Raw genomic sequence first — 27,474 nt, forward strand, 5'->3', positions numbered from 1 at the left:
CGATCCAGTATTTCTTCATATGAAAGTCCTGCCATCCCAGGAATCAATCTGGTGAACCTTCTCTGTACTCCCTCTATGGCAAGACTGTCTTTCCTCAAATTAGGGGACCAAAACTGCATACAATATTCCAGGTGCGGTCTCACCAAGGCCTTGTACAACTGCAGTAGAACCTCCCTGCTCCTGTACTCAAATCCTTTTGCTATGAATGCCAACATACCATTTGCCTTTTTCACTGCCTGCTGTACCTGCATGCCCACCTTCAATGACTGGTGTACAATGACACTCAGGTCTCGTTGCATCTCCCCTTTTCCTAATCGGCCACCATTCAGATAATAATCTGTTTTCCTGCTCTTGCAACCAAAGTGGATAACCTCACATTTATCCACATTAAATTGCATCTGCCATGAATTTGCCCACTCACCTAACCTATCCAAGTCACCCTGCATCCTCTTAGCATCCTCCTCACAGCTACATTTACAGATACATTTTCACTGGGTCTCCACTGGCCTTTGAACCACCAGAACAGCAATTCCTAGCTGTATATTGATTACAGCTCAGCATTCAACACCACCATTCACTCAGTACTAACTCACAAGGTTCAAAACCTGGGCCTCTGTGCCTCCCTCTGCATGGATTGGAAATAACATCACCTCCTCGCTGACAATCCACAAAGGCGCACCTCAAGAATGTGCGCTCAGCCTGCAGCTTTACTCTCTCTACTCTCACAACTGTGTAGCTAGGCACAAACGGCATCTATAAATTCACTGATGAAACAACAGAACATCAGATGGTGTCAGAGGCAGACAAGAGTGAGTGCATCAAGCATGCATTTGTAGATTTCAGCACTCCAGTTATCTCTGCCAGTGTTAGGCAGATGGCTTTTAATTTGGTCCACTAGGGTAATTTTTGTGGTTAATGTCAAATCTTTTTGTGGCATCTTGGCACGGGTTTGAAAAATTTTAAAGTCAAAATAAATAAAGAAATTTATCACGGCTTTCTGAATTGGCATCTGTTAGCCCAAACTTATAACATGATACAAGCACACGCAACTGCCACCATTTAAAAACTGTTCACTCCAATCATGGCGCAGTGTCTAATGGCTACACAAGTACATGCAACTGATACTGTTTAGAATCTGTTTGGCAACAGTCTCCTGTCCCAATTAAATGGCATAGTGTCCCAAATAAGGAATCCTGACTATTTTCTTGGTTAGCTTTTGTTCTTTAAGAGTTGTCCCAAATAAGCGGCTGTCCCAATAAATCGCAATTTACTGTAACTTAGTCATTTTTATGTATTGCACTGTTCTGCTGCCACTGAACAATTTAATGACATATGTCAGTGATAGCAAACCTGATTTTGATTAATTGCACCGGTTAAAAAAAAACTCAAGTCATACATACTACAAGTTTATTTTCGTATTAAATAAATTTCCTTTCTGTTGCTGAACCGAACCTTCACTTAATTCCTGGTTTATCTCCTTTTTGTTCTGATTCTCTTAAATTAACAACCACATTATTTCTTTGATCAGTTAGGCAGAACAACGAAGGTCACAAAATCTTCCACTGCTGTTTCTCATCCACCTACATAACTCTACAGAATGCTCTTTGAAAAAAGGTGATGTGGCATCAGTAGATTATGATGCTAAAAATAAATGAAAATAGCTAGTCATTTTCTCTTTTGCATCTACTTGGGGCATTATTAGTTCAGTTCAACAAGCTGTCAGTTCAGCCCCTTTAACACATCTATCAACACAGAATGCCTCAGCAGTTGGCTCTCTTCAAGCTGGCCTGATATTTCAGTTCACTTTTGGTATCAACTGGTTGGTTTGCTATTCCTCAAGTTTACAAAAAAAAGCTGCATGGCAGTTATACCATTAAGATGAAACTAAAGACATTTGGATCACCATTAGATCTGCTGATTTAGCCAACTTATTGTAGCCATGCAACAAACTGGAGGATCAGTTGGTAAGGCAGCACTGGTGGAGGAAAGTAGGAAAAACAACATATTGGGGTTGTGATCCTTCATCTGGACCAAAAAATAGAGGGGAGAATATCCGTATGAAAAGGCAAAGGGGTGGAGCAAAAACCAGCAAGCAACTGTAGAATCCAGGATGAGGAGGAGAGAGTGGGAAATGGAACAGAAGCTGGGAAGTGATAGGTGGAGGTCTTGGAGGTCTGATGACAATGAAGTCTGACAGGAGGGGAACGTGGAGCATGGAATCAAGGCAGGGAGGTAGGAGGACTTATGAGAACAGTAGGGGAGAGGAACTACTGATAGGAGTGTGAGGGTGATGGGCAGATAGAGTGATTGTACTGATTACTGTATTGTCCCTCAGAGTATACTGTTTCTCCACTAGCATTTAATGCTCCATTCCGTGAGAAAGCTAAACTTGAAATGTCAAATTGTGAATAGATCATCTACGTCAGGAAAAATGGAAGGAAGCACAGTGAAACAGCCACTCAGGAGATGACAAGTTCTCCTTATTGTATCAAAGCAATACTGATCCTTTACTCTAGGCTAGTGGCAACCTTGTGGATCCTAGCAGTGGGTGGAGGTGAGTGACATCTGGGTAGGCTCACTGCATGTGCAGCAAAATCACTGCATGAGCAACAAACCTCATGCTGGAAAAACTCAGCAGGTCAGGCAGCATCTATGGAGGGAAATGGACAATCAACACTTTGGATGGAAATCCTTCATCTGGGTGCAAATCCATTGCTCCACCCCCCCCCCCCCCTCCATTAATGGACTGTTTTTGGAACTATCAGAATCCACATCTCAACAGAGGGATACGGGGAATGAAAGACAACTTATCTGCTTGAGTAAAGCAGCCAGCTTGTGCCATTGCAGTTCTCATCAAAAGGGACAGTGCAGAAACAGGTTCCACCAACCGTGAGGCTCATTATATACCCCTCTACACTATTCCTGTCTAAACAATTGTCCAGATGACTTTCAAACATTGTAATTGTTGCTGCCTCCTCAACTAGCTTGTTCCTGTCACACCTTCAGTCTAAGACACTTAACTCTTCAGATTCCCCTCCTCACCTTAAATGTGCCCTCTCGTTCTAGACTCCTCTGCCATGGAAAAAAGATCCTGACTATCTAGCCTATCTATACCCCTCATAATTCTAAAAACCTCCATAAGGCCAGCCCTTAGCCTCTACAAGTACAGAAAGAATAAACCCTACCCATCCATTTTCTCCTTATAAATACAGGCCTCCATCCCAGGCAACATCCTGGTATATCTCCGAGAACAATCAGACTGGATTCCCACCTGTACAGCTCTTGTGAAACATTTAATTTAATCAAAACCTCACTCAACAGATTTCTCTCAGAGTTGGTGGAAGGCAGGTTAACCAGCCATCTGGTGACATCAATTAGCCAGGATAAAGCCACATCTTGTCTAGACCCTCTCTATCAAATCACTTCATAATTTTAGACCAAAGTATTTCAACTATTACACCAGACTGTAAAAATAGGGTTTAATAGCTAATAAATCTAGGAGAACCTTCTTTTATTCAGTGTTAAGATCTTGGAGCTCAGCACTTCAGAGTGATTTAGTTGAATATAGAGACACATTTATAAAGAACCGCATGAGGAAGGAGAAGAAAGATGAAGGGCTTGAAAAGTGGTGATTAAACAGGCTGGGAGGGGATTTGCCAGGATCAAACCATCAATATAGTGCAGCTGACAGAATGGTCTGGTGCTCCATTGTAAATTTTACATACTATGAGAAGGAGGACCTGCATTATGGGATGTCCTCCCACATGTCCAGAATTCATACATTGTGTACTCCTCAGGCAAGCTTTCAGTGCTCACCAGTGGCTGTTACAAAAAAAAGGTCACACCTGCATTACGTCGGTCTCTCAAAGCTGTGTTCAAACAACATTGTCTTATTCTTCCATACACAGATGTCAGCACAGTGAGAGAAGGGAGAGGAGATGTGAAGGGTGGGTGGTGGCTGGATGAGAACAAGTAGTGGAAAAAGAATTTGTAGGCTACACAGGCCATATCACCTGCCTTAGACAGCTGTCAGTTCACTGAGTGGTTCCAACATACAAAAAGATTGAACTATTAAAAAAATTGAAACTTATTGATGACAGTAGAATCAATTTGAGGAGTGTTTACCTTTTTGTCCATGTTTCGTTTATTTAGCAAAGCTTCTACACGCCTCATCTTTTCCAGCTCAATCTCCCGAGCAATCAGCTGTTTAGCCTGGTAGGTCATCGGTCTCCGGGCAGGAAGATCAGGAAATCGGCACACATCTTCTACATTACTGTGAAACAAAGTTAGATCAGGTTGACAGCACAACCAACAAAAAACAGTGTACCACAATCGCTAGTTATAAAATCCATAATTTTATTGAGGCACAAATGTTTTCTCTATCATTGTTTAACTTGCACAACCCAGATTTTAATTCACCATCATTTACAGCTATTCCGTCAGCTACCCCAGCCTGGATCACTGGAGTTCTTAACCTCCTGTAGTCTATGCTGCTGCCAAAATGTCGTAATAAAGTTTTTCACTATCTGTGCTAATTTATGTCATGGTTTTCAAATTTATACCTGATAGTGCTTTGTTTTAGTTGATGGGCAGTGAGGTGTTACAGACAGACAGACATACTTTATTGATCCCGAGGGAAACTGGGTTTCGTTACAGTTGCACCAACCAAGAATAGAGTAGAGATATAGCAAAATAAAACCAAAAATAATTAAATGATAATAAGTAAATTAAGCCAAGTGGAAATAAGTCCAGGACCAGCCTATTGGCTCAGAGTGTCTGACACTCTGAGGGAGGAGTTGTAAAGTTTGATGGCCACAGGCAGGAATGACTTCCTATGACACTCAGTGTTGCATCTCGGTGGAATGAATCTCTGGCTGAATGTACTCCTATGCCTAGCCAGTACATTATGGAGTGGATGGGAGACATTGTCCAAGATGGCATACAACTTGGACAGCATCCTCTTTTCCAACACCACCGTCAGAGAGTCCAGTTCCACTTCCACAACATCACTGGCCTTGCGAATGAGTTTGTTGATTCTTTTGGTGTCTGCTACCCTCAGCCTGCTGCCTACAGTTATACAACATGAAAAACATGAGAATAGATTCAATACTTTTTAAAGTTTATTTTCAGGAACTGGAGGTTGTGGCAAGGTCAACATTTCTTGCCTGTCAAGATGGTGACCTGCCTACTTAAATGGTTGCACAGTGCTTCTGAAGGTACTCCCACCATACTGCAGGGAAGGCTGCTCCAGGATTCTGACCTAGATTTGAATGGCATGCATCTGGGAGGGTAACTTGCAGATGCTAGTGCTTCTATGCACTTGCTGCCATTGACCTTTCTGGATGTAGACTGCATGGCTTGGGAGGTGCGGTTAGATTAGACTGGAGGGAAATTTCAGTATTTTGTAGATGGTACATACAGCAGCCACGGTGCATGCACCACTAGTGGAGGCAAGACCATAAGACCGTAAGACAGAGTAGAATTAGGCCATTTGGCCCAATGACTCTCCCTGTACCTTTTCATGCCCAGACCAATCAAGAATCTAACAATCTATACGTAAATACTTGGTCTCTACAGCTGCCTGTGGCAATGAATTCCATAGATTCACCAGTCTCTGGCAAAAGAATGCTTCCTCCTCTCTGTTCTAAAAGGACGCACCTCTATCCTGAGGCTGTGTCTTCTGGTCTTTGACCCTCCCACCATAGGAAACATTCTCTTCGCATCCGCTTTATCAAGGCCTTTCAACACCCTTCATTCTTCTCAGTTCTAGTCAACACAGGACCAGAGCTATCAAACGCTCTTCATGTGACAAGCCATTAAATCCTGGAATCATTTTTGTGAACCTCCTTTGAACTCTCTCCAGTATCAGCACGTCCTTTCTAAGATAAGGGGCCCAAAAACTCACAATACTTCAAGTGAGGCCTCACCAGTGCTTTAAAAAGCCTCAACATTACACCCTTGCTTTTATATTTTAGCCCTCTTGAAATGAATGCTAACATTGCATTTGCCTTCCTCACCACAGACTTGACCTGCAAATTAACCTTTAGGGATTCCTGCACAAGGACTCCCAAGTCACTTTGCACCTCAGATTTTTGTATTTTCTCTCTATTTAGAAAATAGTCAGCCTTTTTATTTCTTCAATCAAAGTGCATAACCATACACTTTCCGACACTGTACTCCCTCTGCCATTTCTTTGCCCATTCTCCTGTGTCCAAGTCCTTCTGATACTTCTCAAATCTACCTGCACCTCCACCTTTCTTCATATTGTCTGCATACTTTGTAGCAAAGCCATCAATTCCGTTATCCCAATCATTGTCAAAGGCCTTCTGAAAATCAAAGTACACCACATCAACCGATACTCCTTTGTCTAACCTGCTTGTTACTACTTCAAAGAAGTCCAATAGATTTGTCAGGCAAGATTTCCTGTCGAGGAAACCATGATGACTATGGCTTGTTTTATCATGTGTCTCAAGTACCCTGAGACTTCATCCTTAACAATTGACTCCAACATCTTCCCAACCACTGAGGTCGGACTAACTGGCCTATAATTTCCTTTCTTCTGCCTCTCTCCCTTCTTGAAGGGAAGAGTGGAATGACATTTGCAATTTCCCAGTCTTCTGGAACCTTTCCAGAATCTAGTGATTCTTGAAAGATCATTACTAATGCCTCCACAATCTCTTCAGCCACCCCCTTCAGAACCTGGAGATGTACACCATCTGGTCCAGGTGACTTATCTCCTGTCAGACCTTTCAGTTTCCCCAAGAACCTTCTCTCTAGTAATGGCAACTTCATACATTTCTGACCCCTGACACTCTGTAACTTCCACCATACAGGCAGTGTCTTTCACAGTGATGGATGATTGAAAATACTTGGTCATTTCATCTGCCATTTCCTTGATCCTCATTACTACCTCTCCAGCATCATTTTCCAGTGGTCTCGACTCTGTTTTACGCTTCATGTGTCTGAAGAAACCTACGGGTGATCAGGTGCCAGTCAAGTGAAATACATGGTCAAGATCCTTGACTAAAGGCAGTCACTCTCATCACCACTGGAAAATAGCTCTTTGGTCCTCCATTTTTGGGCGAAGGTTGTATTCAGGTCCAGAGCTGAGTGATCAGAATGCAATCCAAATGGGGTGATTAGGTTATCATGAGCTAGTACCACTTGAGAGCACCATGAATGAAAGCTGCTGTCACACTGTTGATGACCGAGTATAGATGACTGGGGCGTAAGTAATGGAATTGGATTTGTCTGCTTTTTGTGAACAGGACATGCTGGGGCAATTTTCTACATTATCTTATTGACACCTGTGTTTTCATTTACTAGAACAATTTGGAAAGAGGAACAGTTAGTTCTGGAGTACAGGAAGTTAGGAGTACAGCTGGGATTCCATCTGATATAGCAGCCTTTGCTGTATCTATCGTGTAAAGAACAAATTGGGAAACAGGTTTTTAATGACACTTGCAAGCTGCTTGCATGATCCTGGAAGTGAATTTGTGGGGGTGCCTTGGGATGTTTAAGGCAATTTTTAAAGGCAGTTTTGCATGAATAACCATAAATATCTTTCAATTTCTGCTTCTACACCACAGTACTATGTTGAAAATGCTACTCTTTTAAACCATGCATAATTACACATCTCCACAGCATTACATGGGTCCCTGCTACTTCTAACATGTATCTAGATTGCTCAGACATGCATTAGTTCTTAGTGGTCCTTTTAAATCCTTTTCATAACTTTCCTACCAATTTGAGTCAAATTCTTGACATAACTCAGTTCCTCAAGTCCCAGGAACATCCATGAAAATCTCCTCTGCTCTCTTTCCACCTTAAATGTCATGTTGAAGTTGTATAAAACATCAGTTAAGCTGCACTTAAGAGTTTTGTATGCCATTCACTCACCACACCACAGGAAGGATGTGGCAGCACTAGAGAGAGTGCAGAAAAAATTCACCGGGGAGTTGCAGATAAAAGAGAGATTGCACAGCCTGGATTCCTTTTCAATGGCTTGTGGGAGGCTGAAGGGTGACTTTACAGAGGTGTGTAAAATTATGAGAGTCAAAGAGAAGATAGGGCAGGGGAGTCTAGAATAAAACAGCACAGGTTTAAGGTGAGAGAAGTAAAAATTTCAAAAGAAGTTTGAGGGGAAGCTATTCCACACAGAATGGTGATGATCTGGAATGGGGTACCAGAAGGGATAGTGGAGGCAGTTACAATTACAACAGCTAGTGCAGCGATTAGTACAATGCTTTACAACACCAGCAATCACTGATTGGGGTTCAACTCCCACTGCTGTCTCCAGGGAGTTTGTATGTTCTCCCTGTGACCATGTGTGTTCTCTCCAGGTACTCTGGTTTTCTCTCAAATTCAAAGATGTAGTTGATAGAAAAGGTATTGATTTTATGGTCTTAATGCAGGCAAATGGGATTAGAAAAGGAAGGTCTCATGGTTGGCTGGAAGGACCTGCCTCTGTGCTGTACAATTCTAGAGTTCAAACCTAGGTGCAGACTCCTCCCCTGTAGTTCCCACTTTGGGGCATTTCTTGTTGAATCTGATTTTTTCAACCATCATTCTCTCAACTTTAGCAGCAAGAGTTTGATCAGTATTCCTCATTGTTCACTCAATATTCAGTCCATTCTCAGAAGTTCCAAACTAGAGTTTATGACATTGAAAGCATAATGCAAAAAAAAAAAGGCCCTTACTACTAATGCAGGGTTTTCTTCAGAAAACAGGGTTTGCTGTTAAAGTTAATTGGGGAACTAGAGTGATGTCAGTTCATGTTCACACAAGAGCCACTGGAAAATAAGACTGAGAACCCATGATGTACATTCACAATGAAGGTTCTAAAAGTGTCATCTTTACAAAACACTTCAAAATAAATGATAAACACCATTGTCTCAGATGAATATAAGAAATTATTATGAATGAGTAACAATTGCCAGACCCAAAGCTCAGTAGGCTACCTTCTGTTTCCAAGTTATTGTTGGAAGTGGGTCCCTAACTCTTTCCATGTACCAGAAATTGTTTTTAGCTATCCAGGTATTTACTCAAGTTTACAGAGCACTGTGGATTAAATAAGCGACTTTATTTAAATTATTTCAGCTGATTGTTTGAAAATGCTTTCTTTTATTATCCATATTCCCATCAGAATTTGAAAATGATGATCCCCGATACATGTGACCAGCTACCTCAGAAGTGGTCTCACAGACTCAGAGCATTGCTGCTGGATTCCATGGTGACCTGGTCTGAAAAATGTAGATGCATTGAGTTAACCAAGTGTAACAAATGTGATTTCACCTTGCACACTTTCTTCAGGTCTACACACAAAGAATATACTGCACAACCTGTACAGCCCACAATCAAAACTGCAACTTTATACGTACTAATGAATAGGCAGATAGCCACATCCAGACTTCTGCATTGCCGTCTGTCCACTAGAGACGGTATTACAAATTTGGTGTAGGTTTGGTTTTTGTTTGATAATACATGCTATATTGAGGTCAGAAACAAATTTATTCCCTCTCTTTCAACACAGCAAATCTCTAAACAGAAAAAAAAAGAACAGGATAGACGGTTTTAGGCAGATTATAACTGCCAATCAGAAATATGCGGATCAGTCTAATGCTTTGTACAGGATGACTAAAGAACACATTATATACCCACAAAGATCAGTGCTCAGAGTTCACATTTGCTGGATCAGAAAGTAGTTCAAGGAGTAAAATCCATTTTGGGATGATATGAAGGGCTCACTGGTGTTTTCTGGAATGGGGAAGGACATTTTCAAGTAAAACCTATTCTTTTCTAGATTTCTGTGGATCATAGAGAAAAAAAGAACAAGGTTGAACTTGCTAATCACTACTCACATTTATTTTGCAGCAGGCCACCAATAGAGGGAGTTAATTGGACTAGAGAAAATTAATTATGACATAAACAGTGAAACAGAGAAGCCTGATTACATTATAACACATAAACCTGTAAGACATAGAAGCAGAATTAGGCCATTTGGCCCATCAAACCCACTCTACCATTCCATCATGGCCGATTTACTATCCCTCTCAATCCTGTTCTGCTGCCTTCTCCCCATAACCTTTGATACCCTTACTAATCATGAACCTATCAAAGTCCGCTTTAAATATACCCTAGTGACTTGGAATCCACAGTCATCTGTTTCAATGAACTCCACAGATTCAGCACCCTCTGACTAAAGAAATTCCTCCTCATCTCTTTTCCAAAGGGCTGTACTTCTATTCTGAGGCTCTGCCCACTGGTCGTAGACTTTCCCAGTGTAGGTAACATCCTCTCCACGTCTGCTCCGTGTAGGTCTTTCAATATTCAATAGGTTTCAATGAGACTCCATGCCCCTTATTCTTCTGAACTCCAGCAAGTACAGGCCAAGAGCCATCAAATGCTCCTCAAATGCTAACCCTTTTATTCTCAGGATCATTCTCACGAACCTCCTCTGCAACCTCTCCAATGCCAGCACATCTTTTCTTTGATAAAGGGCCCAAAACTGCACACAATATCCCAAGTGCATTCTGACCAATGACTTACAAAGCCTCAGCATTATATTCTTACTTTTATATTCTAGTCCTCTTGAAATGAATGCTAACATTCACCAACTCAGCCTGCAAGTTAACCAGTACTGTATGAGTATTCCCAAGTTCCTTTGCACCTTGCATTTCGGGATTTGCTTCCCCTTCGGAAAACAGTAATAAAGGTCTAGACTTCTATCATAGTGCATGACCATACATTTCCCTGCATTGTATTCCATCTGCCACTTCTTTGCCCGTGCCCCTAATCTGTCCAAGATCTTCTGCAGATGTCCTGCTTCCTCAGCACTACTCACACTCCATCTATCTTGCATTATCCGCAATCTTGGCTGCAAAACCATCAATTCCATCAACTAGATCACTGACATATAACATGAAAAGACACAATCCCAACACCAACACCTGCAGAACACCACCAGCTGATGGCAGCCAACCAGAAAAGTCCCCTCTTATTCCCACACTTTGTCAGCTGCCAGTCAGCCAATCTTCTATCCACACGAGTATCTTTTCTGTAATAGCATGTGCTCTTGTTTAGTAATCTTGTGTGTGGCACTTTGTCAATGGCCTTCTGAAAATCCAAGTAAGCAACATCTACTGACATTACTTTATCTATCCTGCTTGTTATTTCCTCAAAGATTTCTAATAGATTTGTCAGGCAAGACTTCCCTTTAAGGAAACTATGCTGACTTTGATCTTTTTTATCATGTGGCTCCAAGTACCCTGAAACCTCATCCTTAGTAATGGACTCCCAACATCTTACCAACCACTGAAGTCCGGCTAACTGGCCTTTTAGTTCCTTTATTTAAGAAGGGAGGGAAACAAAAGAGTGGAATGACATTTGCAATATTCCAGCCCTCTAGAACCATTCCAGAATCCAGTGAGTTTTAAAAGATCACTAACAATGCTTCCACAATCTCTTCAGCTCTGTCTTTCAGAACCCTGGGGTGTAGACCACCTGGTTCAGGTGACTTATCTACCTTTAAACCTTTCAGCTTCCCAAGCACATTTTCCTTAGTAATTGCAACTACACTCACTCTAGATTTCTGACAGGCTGCTGCTGTTTTCAACAGTGAAGACTGATGCAAAATACTTAAAAGTTTGACTATCATTTCTTTGTCCCCTTTATTATCTCTCCAGTGGTCTGATATCCATTCTTGTCTCTCTTTTACTTTTTATATATCTGAAAAAAATCTTTTGGTATCCTTTTTTATATTATTGGCTTGCTTACCTTTACATTTAATCTTCTCTCTTCTTTTTGTTTTTTTTAAGTTGCCTTCTGTTGGTTTATAAAAGCTTCCCAATCCTCTAGTTTTCCATTCATTTTTCATCTCGTCTTCAAAACAGATATAGTATGTGCAACTTGAGAAGAGGAAATGTAATATGCCTATATTCCCAGGAATGCCATGGCATTATAAATTATCTGCAATGCATGCTGTGTTTCAATGCAAAGGGCATCTTCACACCAAAATGCTGGAGGATTATACATTAGTTACTGCAAGCTCCATTAAAATCACCACCTTCCTAATAAATTTTAGTCCAATTTTTTTTTGTTTAATTTCTTCCATTTACTTGCCAAATGGGTCTGTGAATATAGCTGATACTGAAGAGTTGTTGGGTAAAGAAGCTTTGAGATCGCTGATAGGCAATAGATTCTGAAATACTGGCTACATTCATTGATATAGAACAGCACCAATATAGTCCAAAATGTAATAATAGCTACAGTACATAGTTCCACTTGTTCCTCTAGTATCCATACTTTACATTCAACACTTGCAATTTTCAAGCACTTAAAACATACAGACTTTGAAAAATCTAGCATTTAAAAGCATGATATTGTTGGGTGGGAAGAAAATCTGACAGTAATAGTAATGGGCTCCTCGCTATAAATAGTAATAATGAGCTCCCCCCACCCGAGTTGCAGGGTAGCATAGTGGTTAGTGTAAATTATATTACGGTGCCAGCAACGCAGGTCCCTCTGCTATTTGTAAAGAGTTTGTTTATCCTCCCTGTGACCGCGTGGGTTTCCCCTGGGTGCTCCGGTTTCCTCCCACATGCCAAAGACGTATGGTTTAGTAGCTTATTATGTCACATGAGTGTAATCAGGCAGCACAGGATCGCTGTACTGTACGGGCCTGTACTGTGCTGTATCTCTAAGTAATATAAAACTAAAAAAAAAACTATAATATTCAGCAACCTCCATCTAAAAGAGCATTTTAAACCACTATTAGGTTAAGTGAAAATTCCAGTAAGTTATTTTGAACTTAAGAGAATCTCTGAAGTTGTTATATTTTGAAAACATTATCTTGAATGCCTGGATACAAGACAGTATTCCGACATAAATAAAATATAGGAACTTTTATGACAAAATCAACAAATTAGCAAACAAGATTCAATGCAGCTTTGCTAAACACCCAAGTCCTGGGCCTTTGTGCACATTAGAAAGCACAATCATTACTAGTTCTTCAGTATCCTACCAAATTTCCTCCCCACAGACTAGAAATGATGAGCATTTTTACAAAAGTCCATATAATGATTGAGGAAATTCTGCTTACACTCAAGATATTTTTTGGCATATGTCACCTTGCAACCAGTGAAGCATGGCTGATTCCACAATGATTCAAAGCAGCTATCAAGAACATTTGCTTTAGCCATAGTATCTAACACCAAAGACAAAACTATTCTTGCCCTCTACTATGTCAGAAAATAATGAACTCGCCTTTTGTATGGCAACAGATTGCATGCAGAACTTTCCAAACTAAGAGCCCTTTAAGAGCTTTCATTTAACAAGTAATTACTAGAGGGAAGAAAAGCTGAATAAAAATATCAGTATAGCTTCCTGTTCCCCTTTTACTGGGGTCTTCAACAACTTCAATGGGCAGAAGCTTCACATGAAAGCAAGAACACCTAAGCGCAATGGTCCCGTCAATACTGCATGGAGTATCGTGTAATATGCTAGCTGAAATCCAAGGTGTTTTGATAAGGAGGACTAAGTCAAGGAGATACTCATACTAATTCCATGATTAACACAGCTACAGAATGGCAACAGAATAAAATGCTGGATCACCTAATCAAACAATAGCTCTCATTTTAAGTTTAAATCGTTACAAATCATTCCACAACAGTCTTTGTACTTGAGCCAACTTATAGAATGGCAGTTGTACCCCAAGTGGCAAGGAGTCAGTAGGTTTTCTAAGAATCAGGTTTTGATTCCCTGGTGATGTACACAGTATATCAAATTCAGTCTGTTCATTTTATTCCCTCTGTCCTTCCTGCTTGGTCCAGTTCGAGAATGCTCTGTGGGGCAATGTTAGGTAAACTTCCAAAAAGGAAATGACATTACTAAAGAAAATGAATAACTGTTACTATATTACAAGGTAGTTCCAATTCATGCAGAATTAAAGTGAAAATTCTTCAGAATTCCACCAGCTTTTAAAAACACAATCCACTCAGTACATGCTTCTTGTTCCTTCTCTCGGCTGTGGCACAGGAGTCAGCCTTCGGTTCCATCTTCTGTTGAAATCAAGCCTACAGATTAGTAATCTAGAAGGCTGGGCCAAGTTCATAATTTCCAAACACTGTTTTTACCTTGAGAAGATTGCCACTCTCATCTCTCCATCCCCAAAATGAACAGGCTGTGATAAAGGCAGTAACAAATCTGTAGTACATTAATGAGCATCCAAGTAAAAGCATTGTTGCATGACTGAACTGGTCAGCATGATTCCCAAACATCCCTCCCACCCACCTCTCCCTTGCTTCTGTCGGAATTTAAGCTTCTAATTTGAGTTGAGGCGACCGGCGTGTTTGTATTCAAAATCTTGAGAAAGGTTTCTCATCGCATTCTCCACCATCGACCGATGCATTATAGCTGGCAGGTAGATGAACGCATAGATGAGCCAAAGCAGGAAGAGAGCCACAGCCAGGGGCAATGCCCAGTTAGTTATCAGAATCGTCTCATCGCACCGTGCCTGAATTGTAAGTTGGTGGATCGGAAGCGATGGCTGGTTAGTCTCAGGTTGTGCTGTAGAAGAACACATCCTCTCTCCCACCGACTGCTTCCTCTGTGCAAACTGCAGTGAACTGTGCCCCAAGACAGAATCAAGGAGAGTTGATGGTGATCTGTCTGTGGAACTGATTAAATGAGTGTTTATTTCTGACTTCCAGATGCCAGTACATCATCATCATTTAGTTGTGTGTTGATCAGGAGTAGCTCCCCCCGTGTTGGTTTTAGACTTTTGTCGGAGGATTTTCTCTTCAGTTCTTGGAGAATTGGAGATTTGTGAATGTAAAGGAAACGAGACGGAAATGCAACATCACTAAGCCATGAGCTGAAGAGAGGGATTTTCAGATATAAGCAGATGAATTTGACCTTTGGAGTAACTGATCTCCAGACTGCACGTATTGAAATCACATGAATGTTACTATAAAAACCTACACCACAGAAATTGCAAAATTAAAATTAAAGCAGACTGTTGTCAATTTTCCTGTGTTATGGTATTCACTGGGTTGAATACCTCAAGGTCTTAATGTCAGAAATTGAGAGTTTAATCCTTTCCTCTGATGGTGGAACTGCACCTCTGATTTACAGGCTTGTGGATCCAATCCACTATAGAGATCACACATGGGTGCTTAGATTCTCAGAGTGATAAAGCATGAAAAAAGGCCCTTCAGCCCAACTTATCCATGCTGACCAAGATGTCTAAGTAAGCTCGTTCCATTTGATTCCTAAACTGAGATTTTTTTAAATGACCAATTAAGGGACTACAGATACAAGATAGAAAATGGTGCAGAAAATAGAAGATCAGCCATTATCTTGTGCAATGGCAGTGCATACTAAATGAACAGAAGAAGCCATTCCCCAATTTATTTATTTTCTATGCTCTTAAAACATGGACCTCAATGACAAAAAAAAAAATCAATAATTAATTTTTCAAAGCTTACGGGAGAGCTTTGTCTCAGCAGGTTAAGTTTCAACTGTGCTTAGCCAATAGCACTCAACTCAGACAGTATGTTGTAGATTCAAATCCCATTCTACAGATTAGAGCACAAAATGCAAGCTCAGTCTCTAATGCAATGCAAGTTGATACTAATCCAAGGTCTTGCCTGTCTCATTAGCTGATCTGAAGGATCCAAGCTCTTACAGTTTTTGAGGACCCATGGTCTCTGGAGCTGAGTTGCAGCTCTATCCTAGCTCAGTATTACAGTGATGCACCAATCAAGGCTGATGTTGAGCAATATTATAGAGATGGAAAAGGCGATAGCTTCCAGGACACAAGGTTTAAAACTGCACTCCATTTCAAGATATGAAGATGACCAATGATTATTTTTCATTCATCCAGTTACCAGGGAATGGAAAACATCTTGGAATCAAAGAGTTCTTAGACACAAAAATGATGGTTGTTTTTTTTGAATATTTAACTACAGGAACGATATGTTCGCCCTATAATGGATGCGAGTTGGACAATTTGGGTGTGTGTTTGTCATTGCAACACCCTTTGAGTTCAGACAATGTCAGCAAGCCCAAGAACAGATCTTGGACTTCAGGAAGGGGAAGCTAGAGAACAGACACCAGTCCTCACTGTGGGGTCAGCGGTGGAAAGGATAAACAGCTTTAACTTCTGAATGGTCCATAAACTCATGAACACTGCCACATTATTTTCTTTTGCACTATTTATTTACTTTGTAATCTAGAGGAATTTTATATCTCTGGACTGCCACAAAACAACAGATTTCACATCATGTATGACAGTGATAGCTGGTTCTCATTCTGAGTGGAGGGGCCAACACAAGTGACGGTGAAGAGAGTGACATTAATAGACTAATGATAGTTACTGCATGTTTCTGGAGGAGGCAGTATTTAAATTAGAAACCAATGTTGACTTGGACTTGGGAAGAGAAGCCATGTCCATGCTCAGGATGAACAATGAAATGGGATAAGTGCAGCTGACAGAGTGGTATTAGAGAAGGATAACTTTGATTTCTATTTTAGCTCTGTGGCAGGTTTGACAATCCAGATTGGATGGATTCAAACGAGGAAGTTAGAGCTGAGGGTGCTTATTTTGTAAGAAGAGGAACAATCCTTCCAGATTTGGTAAGAGAAAAATTCCCAACTTCAGTAGAAGGCTATATCTATCAATTTCAGATACCAAGATGTAGCAGATTATAGAATTTAGAACAAAATAAAACAAGCCACTGGAGGCACTTGGCAGATCAAGTAGGATCTATGTAAGCAAAGGGAGATTGGAGACTGTGTCTACAGGGAAAATAGTCATTGTAAAAAGGTGAGTTAGAGGGGCAAGGCAAGGGCTGTCTGGTGACAGGTGGAACCAGGTGAAGAGGAAGATGATACACAGAAAGGACTAGATGGAGGGGGTGGGCAGCATTCAAACAAGGATCCAGTGACTGGAAGGTGACGGGTAAGAAAACAGGAGGAAAAAGAAGCAGATGGAACCACAAAAGGAAAGGGAGGGTGGAAGCAGAAATAGAAGTTGGAAGATAACATGGAAGCAAGAGACCACAGACAGTGAAATCTTGTAAATAAGGAAGGTGAGAAGTGGAATCAGAAAGGGGAGGGAAGAAGGCCAGAAGGAAGTTAACACCCTGAACTAGTTACTCCATTATCGGTAGTGCCATGCGTAATGGTATCATGTCTGGCTAATGCATGCAATTACTCAGCCCCCACCAGAGAGTGCTCCATTCTATTCTTCCACTTGCAGGCAGGCAACTTAACCCTAAAGGAATGCAGCTTTGATCCTTCCAAACAAAACTGTTGACTATTGAACAAATAAAAGCAAAGGATTAAGTACTCAGTTGGAGCCAACAGGAAGTACACTCAAATGACTTTGCAAGCTGTCCACTTCTGTATAAATGTCATGCCAGTGATTTATCATCTATCTCGTTTCCAGTTGCAAGGTAACTCGTGCATATTACAATACTGGAAACTCAGCAGCTTGTCAATAATTGGTGTAATTACTTGACTCGAGTAGAACACCAACACAGAGGCTGTGTACAAGAATGGCCAGAGTCTACTTCCTAAGGAGACTGAGGTCCTTTGAAGTCTGCAGGCCTTTCCTTCACATGTTCTACTAGTCTGTTGTCGCCAGAACAATCTTCTATGCGGTGGTGTACTGGGGCAATGGCATCAACACGGGTGATGCCAACCGGCTCAATAAACTGCTTAGAAAGACTGGCGTTGTTATAGGAGTCAACTTGGACATACTGGAGGCTGTGGTAGAACAAAGGACCCTACAGAAAATCTGGATAATTCTGGACAATCTTTCTCACCCTCTGCATGTCACCTTGGCTAAACAAAGGAGCAGTTTTAGTTATAGACTAAGACAACTGCGCTGCTCCAAAGAGCACTATAGGAGGTCATTCTTATCCTCGGTCATTAGGCTCTACAATGAATCAACCTATAGCTGGGCAAGTGATGACCCCTCCCCTCCCCACCGTTAGACTGAGGTAGCATTTTTTGAAATTCTTTCTTACTTCTCTTCTAATATTTGTATATTTTGTATATCTGTGCACTTCTAATGCTACTGCAACACTGTAATTTCCTTTAGGATCAATAAAGTATCTATCTATCTCGCTCTCTCTCTCTCTAATAGAGAAGTACACTTCAAAATAATATACGAGTATGATTACACTGAAAATACTTAGGCAGATTAACCACAAGATTATGAGGAGTGACAGCTGTTTCTTGCATAGGCCCAAGGGCAGTTGTACTTTGTAATAATATGGTGCGGGAGCTTTTCAGTTTGATCACAGACTAATTATACAGTGGTTACAGTAAATAACAAGAGGATCCGACTTGAAATAAATTAGAACTGTTAAAGCTACTGTCAGGAGCAAAACAGGATTTGCTAGTGCCTGCCAGCATCCCCTGGAAGATACAGTAAGAAAAGTGATTAACACCCATACTAAATTTGAACAAATTTAGCAAATTTGTAGATGTATTTTTGTTGTTAACAACATTGAACTCAGGAGATACCAGAACAGGATGGAAATGCATCTCATTTCATATCATAATATTATTCAGGAGTGGTTTTATTGCAGCATCTTCTTCAAATTATTATTATTATGGGATTTGTTTATTCCCTAGTCTTTAATATCAGTTGAAGAACATGATGAAACCAATTATGTGTAATGGTGGCTCTCTCCCTTATCATTCAACTGGCTAACAAACCTGGAACTGTTTGAATTGGTTGGCAAATGTACTATGTTAAGCATTTCAAAGTACTTTGAGGCATCTTAAGTATATTGCAAATACTTCTGTCAACAAATGAGGGAAAGGAACAATCCATCTGTAGATGAGCTTATACAATAGTTATTATTCACCAGGTTGTGACTTTTCTACTTTTGCATTATTTCCCAGACACTATGCAAACTCTTTGAAGGCTTTCCAGCTGTGATGTCTTTCTCAATAATGCATCCTGTTGACTTGTGTAGTATTCAAGCATTTTCCCCCAATTTTTTTGATGACTTTGAAATACATTGGTTAGTTACAAAGAGAACTCTCATCATGTTGATGTAGTAGTCCACATATCCTAACAAAGGGCAACGTACCACAGGGGGTTTATTAACATAGCTGTTAGAACAGCAACCAAAGAGTACCAAAAAACCACACAAACCAAATTTGGCCATTTGACGCAAAAGTCAGATAACCTAATGATAGATTTAAATGGAATTTGCTCAATCTACTCCAGATCTACCAATTTCCTAGACTATAACACATCTTGAACTTCCAAGTCCTGATGACCATAACACTACTGGAAGCTATTTTTGATGACACTGAGAGTAAAGTGCAAATATAAATTGCTGCAGCTAACCAGAACAGGACTCAGGTTACTGCTCTTCTGGGTCCTCTCTCTGAACTTCAACTTACTTGTTGAAAGAAAACCCAAAACAATTCCAATCAAAAAATATACTTTTATGCTTTGATAAGGCTAAACTTGATCCCAGAATGCAGACAAGCATGACAGCGATTCCTCTCACTGTACCCCTTTCACTAATTCATCTAGCTGACCAATTGCTCTCTGTACTTTTTAGGAGTCTTTATGTAGAATTTACAGCACAGGAACCACATTTTACAACACAAACCCCTATTCAGCCCAATCTAGTATTTGTACTCTGTACTATCCTACTCCACCTAATGCCTTCTGCATTTCCTGTTATTCCTTTCCATTTCATCTACTTACTTGGTTCTCCCATTGCTAACTGCCTCAACTCCTTTTAGTAGCAAGTTCCATATTCTAAGCAAGTGGTGCAACTAGTAGAAACAGTGAGTCACAGATCCAGAGAACCACACCCAATCCTGACTTCAGCTCCTGTCTGTGTGGAGTTTGCACGTTCTCCCTTTGATTGCTGGGTTTCCTCCGGGTGCCCTGTTTTTTTTTTACCATATTACCAACACATATAGGTTGGGCAGACCTACTGGTCACTGTAAATTGTCCCTAGTGGGTAGGTTTGTGGTAGAATCTGGGAGAGTTATGAGTATGCGGGGGAGAGCAAAATGTGAGATTGATATTGGATTAGTGTAATTGGAGGGTGGTGGGGAAGCTGATGGTCAGCACGAACTTGTTGGGCTGAAGGGCCCGTTTCTGTACTATACGACTCCACGAACTCAAGCAGGTTTCTCCTCAATTACTTTTTTATTTGTCAATTATGTTACATTACCACACACACACAAGCAACTATGAAGGGAGTAAACAGTCGACATTTCTGGGGGGCAGGGGAAGTGGAAACAGTACAAAGCTGGCACATGATAGGTGAGACCAGGTGAGGAAGAAAGTAGGTGAGTGGCAGACAGGGATGAAGCAAGAAGCTGGGAGTAGATAGGTGGAAGATGTAAAGACCAAATAGGAGAGAACAGTGGACTATGGAAGAAAAGGAGAGGAGGGAAACTAAAATCGTTATATTATCGACTTCAACTAAGAACAACCTCCACGTAGAAATTTCTGTGTTAAATCCTTACATAACTTTGAAGATCTCTATCACATCCTTTTTTGAACCTCCTCTGAGAGAAAATGGCTACTGTAGTCTTCATCTTTCAAAGTAATAATAATAATAATAATCTTGTTTCGTTCTGGTATTCCACAGATTAAGATGAGTACAGGTGGGTGGTGGTTTGAGTAGAACATAAATACTTGCACAAATTAATTGGGCCAAGTGGTCTGTTTCCTTGCTAGAAACTTTTGTAACGTATGGAATTCTTGTAAACCTATTTGCTACATTCTGTGGTACTTAAATCTTTTTTCCAAAATGTAATTAGTATACAAATGAGCCTGGGGCACATCCAGGAGTAATATTATCAGCTCCTTTAAGGTTTAGATAACCTGAAATAAGGATACGTCCTCTCCCAGATTTAATTATAAACTAGTTAAAAAGCATTTGAAACCATAGTACGAGGGGAGTTTCTTCTTCCCTTTAATAGGCAGAAGAGCAACAAAAGAAAGTAAAAATAAAAATCAGCAGGCCACCAGAGCTCAACCACACCTTATATTACTAATGAAAACATTTGTTCTATAATTAGCTTGCAACTTCAGCTCTGAACAGAAAATGTATTTCTTTTATATTAGAGTAAATATGCTAATCTATTTATTTAGATATCTGCTCATTTATCTATTTATTTAATTAGTAATACAGTGCAGAACGGGCTGTTCTGACCCAATGAGCTGCACAGCCTAGAAATCCACCAATTTAACCCTAGCCTAATCACGTGACAATTTACAATGACCAATTAACAAATAAATAATTTTTATATTTTAGTATATCATTATTATAATATTTATATAATTTCAGGCAGATGGTGCTTGTCAGCTGTGGTTAGAACTCATCTAGAAGGAGAACTCTGATCTTAAATCTTCACTGCCTTTGGCTAAACCCACTCCTGGGGTAGGCTTCAAGAGTAAAGCCCAAGGAAAAATCCAGAGCTGGAGCCCCAAAGGTAATCCTATGTCGAGTTCAATGCTGACTGGCAATTCCTGCAACACAACTGGTACCAAACTGTATCTGTCTCTGCCGTTCCTTTAGATTCAACAGCTCTGTGGAGAGGGGGAGTCCATATCCATATCTTGCTCTCCATATCGTGCTGCTCGGGCTTACATTATTGACTGAACGTAGACAGCTAGGGTTATCCATGGATGACCCCAACCAATGGAGGACATCTCTAATTAATATAATATTATTGTTTGATATATAATAAACTATAATATATCATAAATAATCAAATAAATAAATAATACAAATATATGAATAAAGTTGATCCTTGACAGAAAACTCATTCAAGAAAACATTTTAAATCCACAATTTGAATAGTGACTGGTATTTTGAGACCATCTAGATCAGGGGTTCCCAATCTGGGGCCTACAGACCCCTTGCTTAATGATATTGGTCTATGGCATAAAAAAAGCTTGGGAACCCCCGATCTAGATCCTAAGATTGAAAGGCACCCTATTCTAGCCTCCTGCAACTCATGATCTTGGTTTCTATCACTGTTAGCCATGCGTTCAACTACCTGAGCATTAAGGTTGTCAAGTTTCTTAAAGCAACTTCAGCCTACCCAACCACTTTTATTCAATATGCCTGCTGCCTTGGATCCACTTTATCTCTAGTGGGTAAAGATTCAGACACCTTTGGGAAGTAATCCTTGCTTGTTCCCAAACAAAAAACATTAAAGGAAAGGATCATTAACTTCAACTCTACCATAGAGTCCATATGTCCAGTCTTTGCCTCATGCTAAGTGGTCCCAGAATGGATGGGACCAGCTATGGACAGAGAGGACAAACTCAATGGGCAACACAGCATGGAAAATTTGGGCCAAAGGGGTTTCCATGTTATATGACTCTCTAACTCCTGTGAATAGATTTGGCAGCATAAAACTGGGTGTACACGAGATGTATGAAAGCAGCAGCAGAAACATACACCTCCTCAATCTATTATCTCATGGAATCTCTCATTCTATCATTACAAGTCAGGGGAAATCAATTTTGGTTCATTGAGGAATGTACGTACAAGGCAATGCCAAAAGCAAGACAAGGCATGCATAAAAATAACTATGAAACTGGTGAAGCTGTAATACAGGATTCCCAGCATACTAAATAGCAAAAACCAGCATCAAGAGACAAAGGGAAGAGAACTCGGAACCAATGATCAGATCAATGCTCTGCAGTCCCATCACCTATTGTCATGGATAGTGGTTAAATAGCAAATGAAAATAGAAAGCTTGAAGATTTCCATTCTCATTCATGCAAGATCCCGGGTATTAGCACCAAGCCAAAACTGAAGCACTTGCAAATACTGCATATCCAACCACAAGTGCTGATTGGATGATCCACATTGCCTTCCTCCCAGAATCCTTGAATCCATGGAAGCCAATTTTTACAACAATGTCAAGAGATGCCCAGCACTGGATACAGCAAAGGCTAGGGGACCAGACTTCAAACACAATGAGTCTGCACCTCTCACCAAGCTGTTCCAGTACAGTTACAACACTGACACCCACCTGACAAAGAAGAAAAGTGCCCCAATGTTTCTAAGGCAAAACCAGTTTGGTTCATTACCATCAATAAATCTTTCGGAAAGAGATTAAATGCATCCTTAACTATACTATCAATTAGTACTGGTTCATCACTAGCCAGTTTTCTAGACCTCGGCACAGTTTTGGTTCAAACATGGATTGAAGGGCTGAATTCCAGTGGCAAGGTGAAAGCGACTGCCATTCACATCGAGGCAGTATTTGACTGAATGTTGCTTTAAAGAGCCCTATTAGAATTGATGTCAATGGGCATTACAGGATATTAAACTCTTATGGTGAGAGTCATAGTCACACAAAGATAGATGGCTATGGTCTTTGGAGGTTAATCATCTCAGCCCCTGGAGTCCTTCAGAACAAAGTGCTAGCTCCAACCATTTCCATCTCTTTCACCAATGATCTTCCTTCCATCATCAAGTAGGTTTGTTTGGTCTTAATGGCTAGAGTACAGCTGGGCTACTCAACCAAACCTTTCGAATTTTTAATACCTAACACCAAGAGTGACACGAGTAGCAAGTGCACTGGAACACTGCTAGGATCCACCCCCCAATGCCACATACTATTTGGAGTTGAAATGTATTGCCAGTTCAAGGTTATCAAGTCTAAATTCTGGATCTCCATGCCCAGCAACACAAAGGAAGTACAGTATTTTCACTGGAAGGCCTGCAGCTGTTGAAGAGGTCATCTCAGTTCTAGCTTTTCAAGGGCAATTAAAGATGAATGCTTGCCTCATCTAGACTCTGAAAAAAAAAATCATAATTTGCCCACAACAGCACACTCCAATGGTGTGTAAAAGCAGGAATCTCAACTCATCTTTCCACATCATCACTCAGGAAACTGAAGCCATTTAAATATTCATGACTGCTTCACCAGCAGCAATCAATACAGTCCACACTGGGAAATGAAACCTACTGGTAAGGTTATGTTTGACCTTTTAAGGTATGGCAAGGGTCTGTATTAGTCCCAAATCCAGGGCTTGTCAAGGACTGAATTTTCAATATCTGAACCATTTCAATGTGGATAAACCCCTCTGGCCTCAGTATAACTTACTTCATTACATTTTAAAGAAAACATCACATAACTACTAACAACTTATCCAATAAAGTTGTTAGGCTCAAGTCACTCCTAGAAGCATTTAAACTTGTCTTCAAGTAATTTTTCTAGTTTATACATTCAGCTTTGCCAGGAGACGTAAGAATATTTAAACTAATTGTGATTTTTTCCTAATACAATGAACAGAAATTTGAGAAAATAGAAACGATGCTTACGGATCTAATAAGTAGATGTACTGTCCCTCAGGCGTCCGCTCCTGGTGATACGTAAGGTTGTAAGACAGCATGGCTCCTATTAGGTCAGCCAGCTGCTGCTTCTCTCTGGTGCTATATAGCTGGGTATTTACCTGCAACAAAGGTTTTGCAGTACATTACCATAAGCCTCCAAGCAGAATAAAAAATTGTCCTCTTTTAAACATACATGTTGGATCCTTCTTTTAGTTCAAATTGTTTTTTTTTACTGTAAAAATGTGTTTAATGGGTTTTTTTTTCCCTGTGAATGCTGCTTTTATGATGCCTGCGATGCTACCATGAATAAGTTTTTTCATTGCACCTGCGCATACACATATTTGTACATAAACTTCACCTTGACCTTGAAAGTTGCTCTTAAATCCAAAGTAGCTGCTCACAAGACTCACTCATGGAGCATGGGAGTAGTGCTCTGGATGACAAATCTCAGTCAGGATTTTGTATTTGAATGGAACAAATGCTGTTCAGCAACATGAACAGTTGAAATCCCACTTAATATCCCTTTCAACCTCTACATATTGTAAAGTGACACAAGAGACTGCAAACTAATGACAAAAGCAAAACACAGTGGATGGTAGTGATGGTGCTTTATTACCAATTTTAAGTTTCCCTCTTGTGACCAATTTTTAAGGTTCTAATTGTCAAAAGTACAGCCCTCCCTTTGCCTTAGTCCAAGATTCTTCAAATTAACCATCCTTACCGCTAAACAATTATTAGCATATATCCTTAGCAAACACCAGCAATGTTATTATTTTACATAATCCTAAATGTTGTGTCCCAATGTCTGCAACATTGTAGAGAAAACAAAAAATTCTGTTCATCAGCAGTTGGATTTTTATGAAAACATCTGCAGGACATGCAAAACCTCTTCCATTTTAATGACTTTTTTGTATTATTAAAAGAACACAATGAGTACATTTATCAATTCGCTCCATTTCCATATTAATTCTGCAAGACAATTTTAGTTGAACCTTTAGTCTTTGCAAATCCCTGAGCAAGCAGAACTGACTAACAGAGAGCCAAAAAAAAAAAAAAAATTGGCTCTCCAGGGTCAAGGACAATTTGTGCATGAGCACATATAACACCATGAAGGCAAACAGCATAAGGAAAGCTTGCGTTTTCCCATACACGTAAAACAGACCCACTAGAAAATCTTAGATAGATCTTGGTAACACTCTGCTCCGAAGGATACCTTCAGTCTTCAAACTCAAACCCATCTTTTACCATAAATGTCACAGCTGGTGTAAATTACATATAGGGGAGCATCTCAGAGTCAGCACAGGCTCTGAAACCTGTGATATCTTCTACTCATTCCTCAATGTCAAATGGTTTTTCAACTACAAGGTAAAAATGTGTGCTTACCAGCTTGTGTAAAACACACTAAGCACAGCATTTATGCATGTCAAGTACTAGCTTAATGGTCATTCAACCACATACGAATACCCATGAATACAGCTAAACGAAACAGCATTACTCTGGGGCTAAGGTGCAAAACAGTAGTAACAGTCATACACAGCACAAGGCACATACAGCACAGATAAGACAGCAAGCACATACAAGATATCAGTAAAATGCAGTCACATAAAAAATATAATCCAAGACCCTGAGTCCTATGAATGTTGCATCAGTCTGCAGCTGAACACAACATATCTTGTCTTCTGCTGTGTGAACACTGGGGGGGGTCAACCCCAACTCCAGCATGGATGGCGTGCCACATCTCCTCCGTCACTTTGGTGAAGTGCCCAACCCAACACCTACCCCTGGGTGGCTGCAAACAGGTGACACTGCGGCTTGAGGCCTAGTCAACCGTCTACCAATAAACCAATGAACTGTACTTGCAGCATTCCAAGTTAACAATGTCCAACAGGGTCTTGTAGTCACAAGAAATGTAAACCCTTTCTAAAAGTGAAATGGAACCAAATTTTTAAACAGTTAAATACAACACAAAGCTGTTTTTGTCTGTTCAGCTGATCTGCCAAAGACACATTTACTTAACTATAAAAAATTTTTGACTTCTTGTCCTTCATCTTTTTAGGGGTGAATTTTTCCCACCCCCATGAGGAACATCTTTAACTTGAAAGTCCTAGTAAAGTCCAGTACTTAATATTGTCCCAGTCATTTTTGCTGACATCACTGTAATAAAGCTCCCTTTCGTGGTCCACATAATCATTGAAATCATCATAGGGCAGGCAAAATGCTCACAATCAAAGAACACAATTGCATGTATCAGCCAAAATGTGACAACAAATAGCGACTATATGACTATCAATTTGGACCATAGTTCACTAGAGCAGAATTAAGCCATTGAGTCTGCACCACCATTTGACCGGCGTCGTCTGAACCCTTAGTGCCTAGGTGGCACATGGGGCCTCACCATTTGATCACGGACGATTTACTTTCTCTCTCAACCCCATTCACCTGAATTCTCCCCACAACCTTAGACATCTTTACTAATGAAAAACCTTTCAAGCTCTGACTTAAACAAACACGAAGACTTGGCCTCCACAGGCGTCTGTGGCAATGAATTCTACAGATTCACCACCTTCTGGCTGAAGAACTTGCTTCTCATCGTTGTTCTAAAGGTACATCCTTTGATTCTGAGGCGGTGTCCTCTGGCCCTAGACTCTTCTACTAACGGAGACATCTTCTCGACATCCACTCTATCTAGACCAGGGGTCAGCAACCTTTACCACTGAAAGAGCCATATGGACCCATTTCCCACAGAAAAGAAAACACTGGGAGCCACAAAACCCGTTTGACATTTAAAATGAAATAACACTGCATACAACGGTTTTTTTTTGCCTTTATGCTATGTATAAACAAACTATAATGTGTTGCATTTATGAAATTGATGAACTCCTGCAGAGAAAACGAAATTACATTTCTGCATGCAACAAAAACATTTTGAACGAAAAAAAGACGTTGGATTGAAGGTTACTCCATAGTTAGCCTACCTTGGATCGAAAAATTAAAAGAAATCGCGCACTGGCGGGTGTCAGGCATTGGCAGTTGTGACGTATATTAATAGCGATTAAAAAACATGTTGTAGCGGTGTGCTACACGCAGCGCTAAAATAACGACACTGCAGTCAAAGGTA

The 27,474-nt window shown here is 40.4% G+C and overlaps 1 protein-coding gene across 1 annotated transcript in view; it reads right to left on the reverse strand.

Annotated features, from left to right (window-relative positions):
• The window catches only part of chtf18 (CTF18, chromosome transmission fidelity factor 18 homolog (S. cerevisiae)), a 93,120-nt gene that overhangs the window by 16,781 nt on the left and 48,865 nt on the right, over positions 1–27,474 (reverse strand). Inside the window, exons 18-19 of the mRNA XM_059978662.1 lie at positions 24,345–24,475; positions 4,126–4,273 (exon numbers count right to left, since the gene is read on the reverse strand). Coding sequence (XP_059834645.1) covers positions 4,126–4,273; positions 24,345–24,475 — 279 coding nt within the window. The remainder of the gene's footprint in view (positions 1–4,125; positions 4,274–24,344; positions 24,476–27,474) is intronic.

This window comes from Hypanus sabinus, chromosome 9 (genome assembly GCF_030144855.1).
Source record: "Hypanus sabinus isolate sHypSab1 chromosome 9, sHypSab1.hap1, whole genome shotgun sequence".
Lineage (NCBI taxonomy): Eukaryota > Metazoa > Chordata > Chondrichthyes > Myliobatiformes > Dasyatidae > Hypanus > Hypanus sabinus.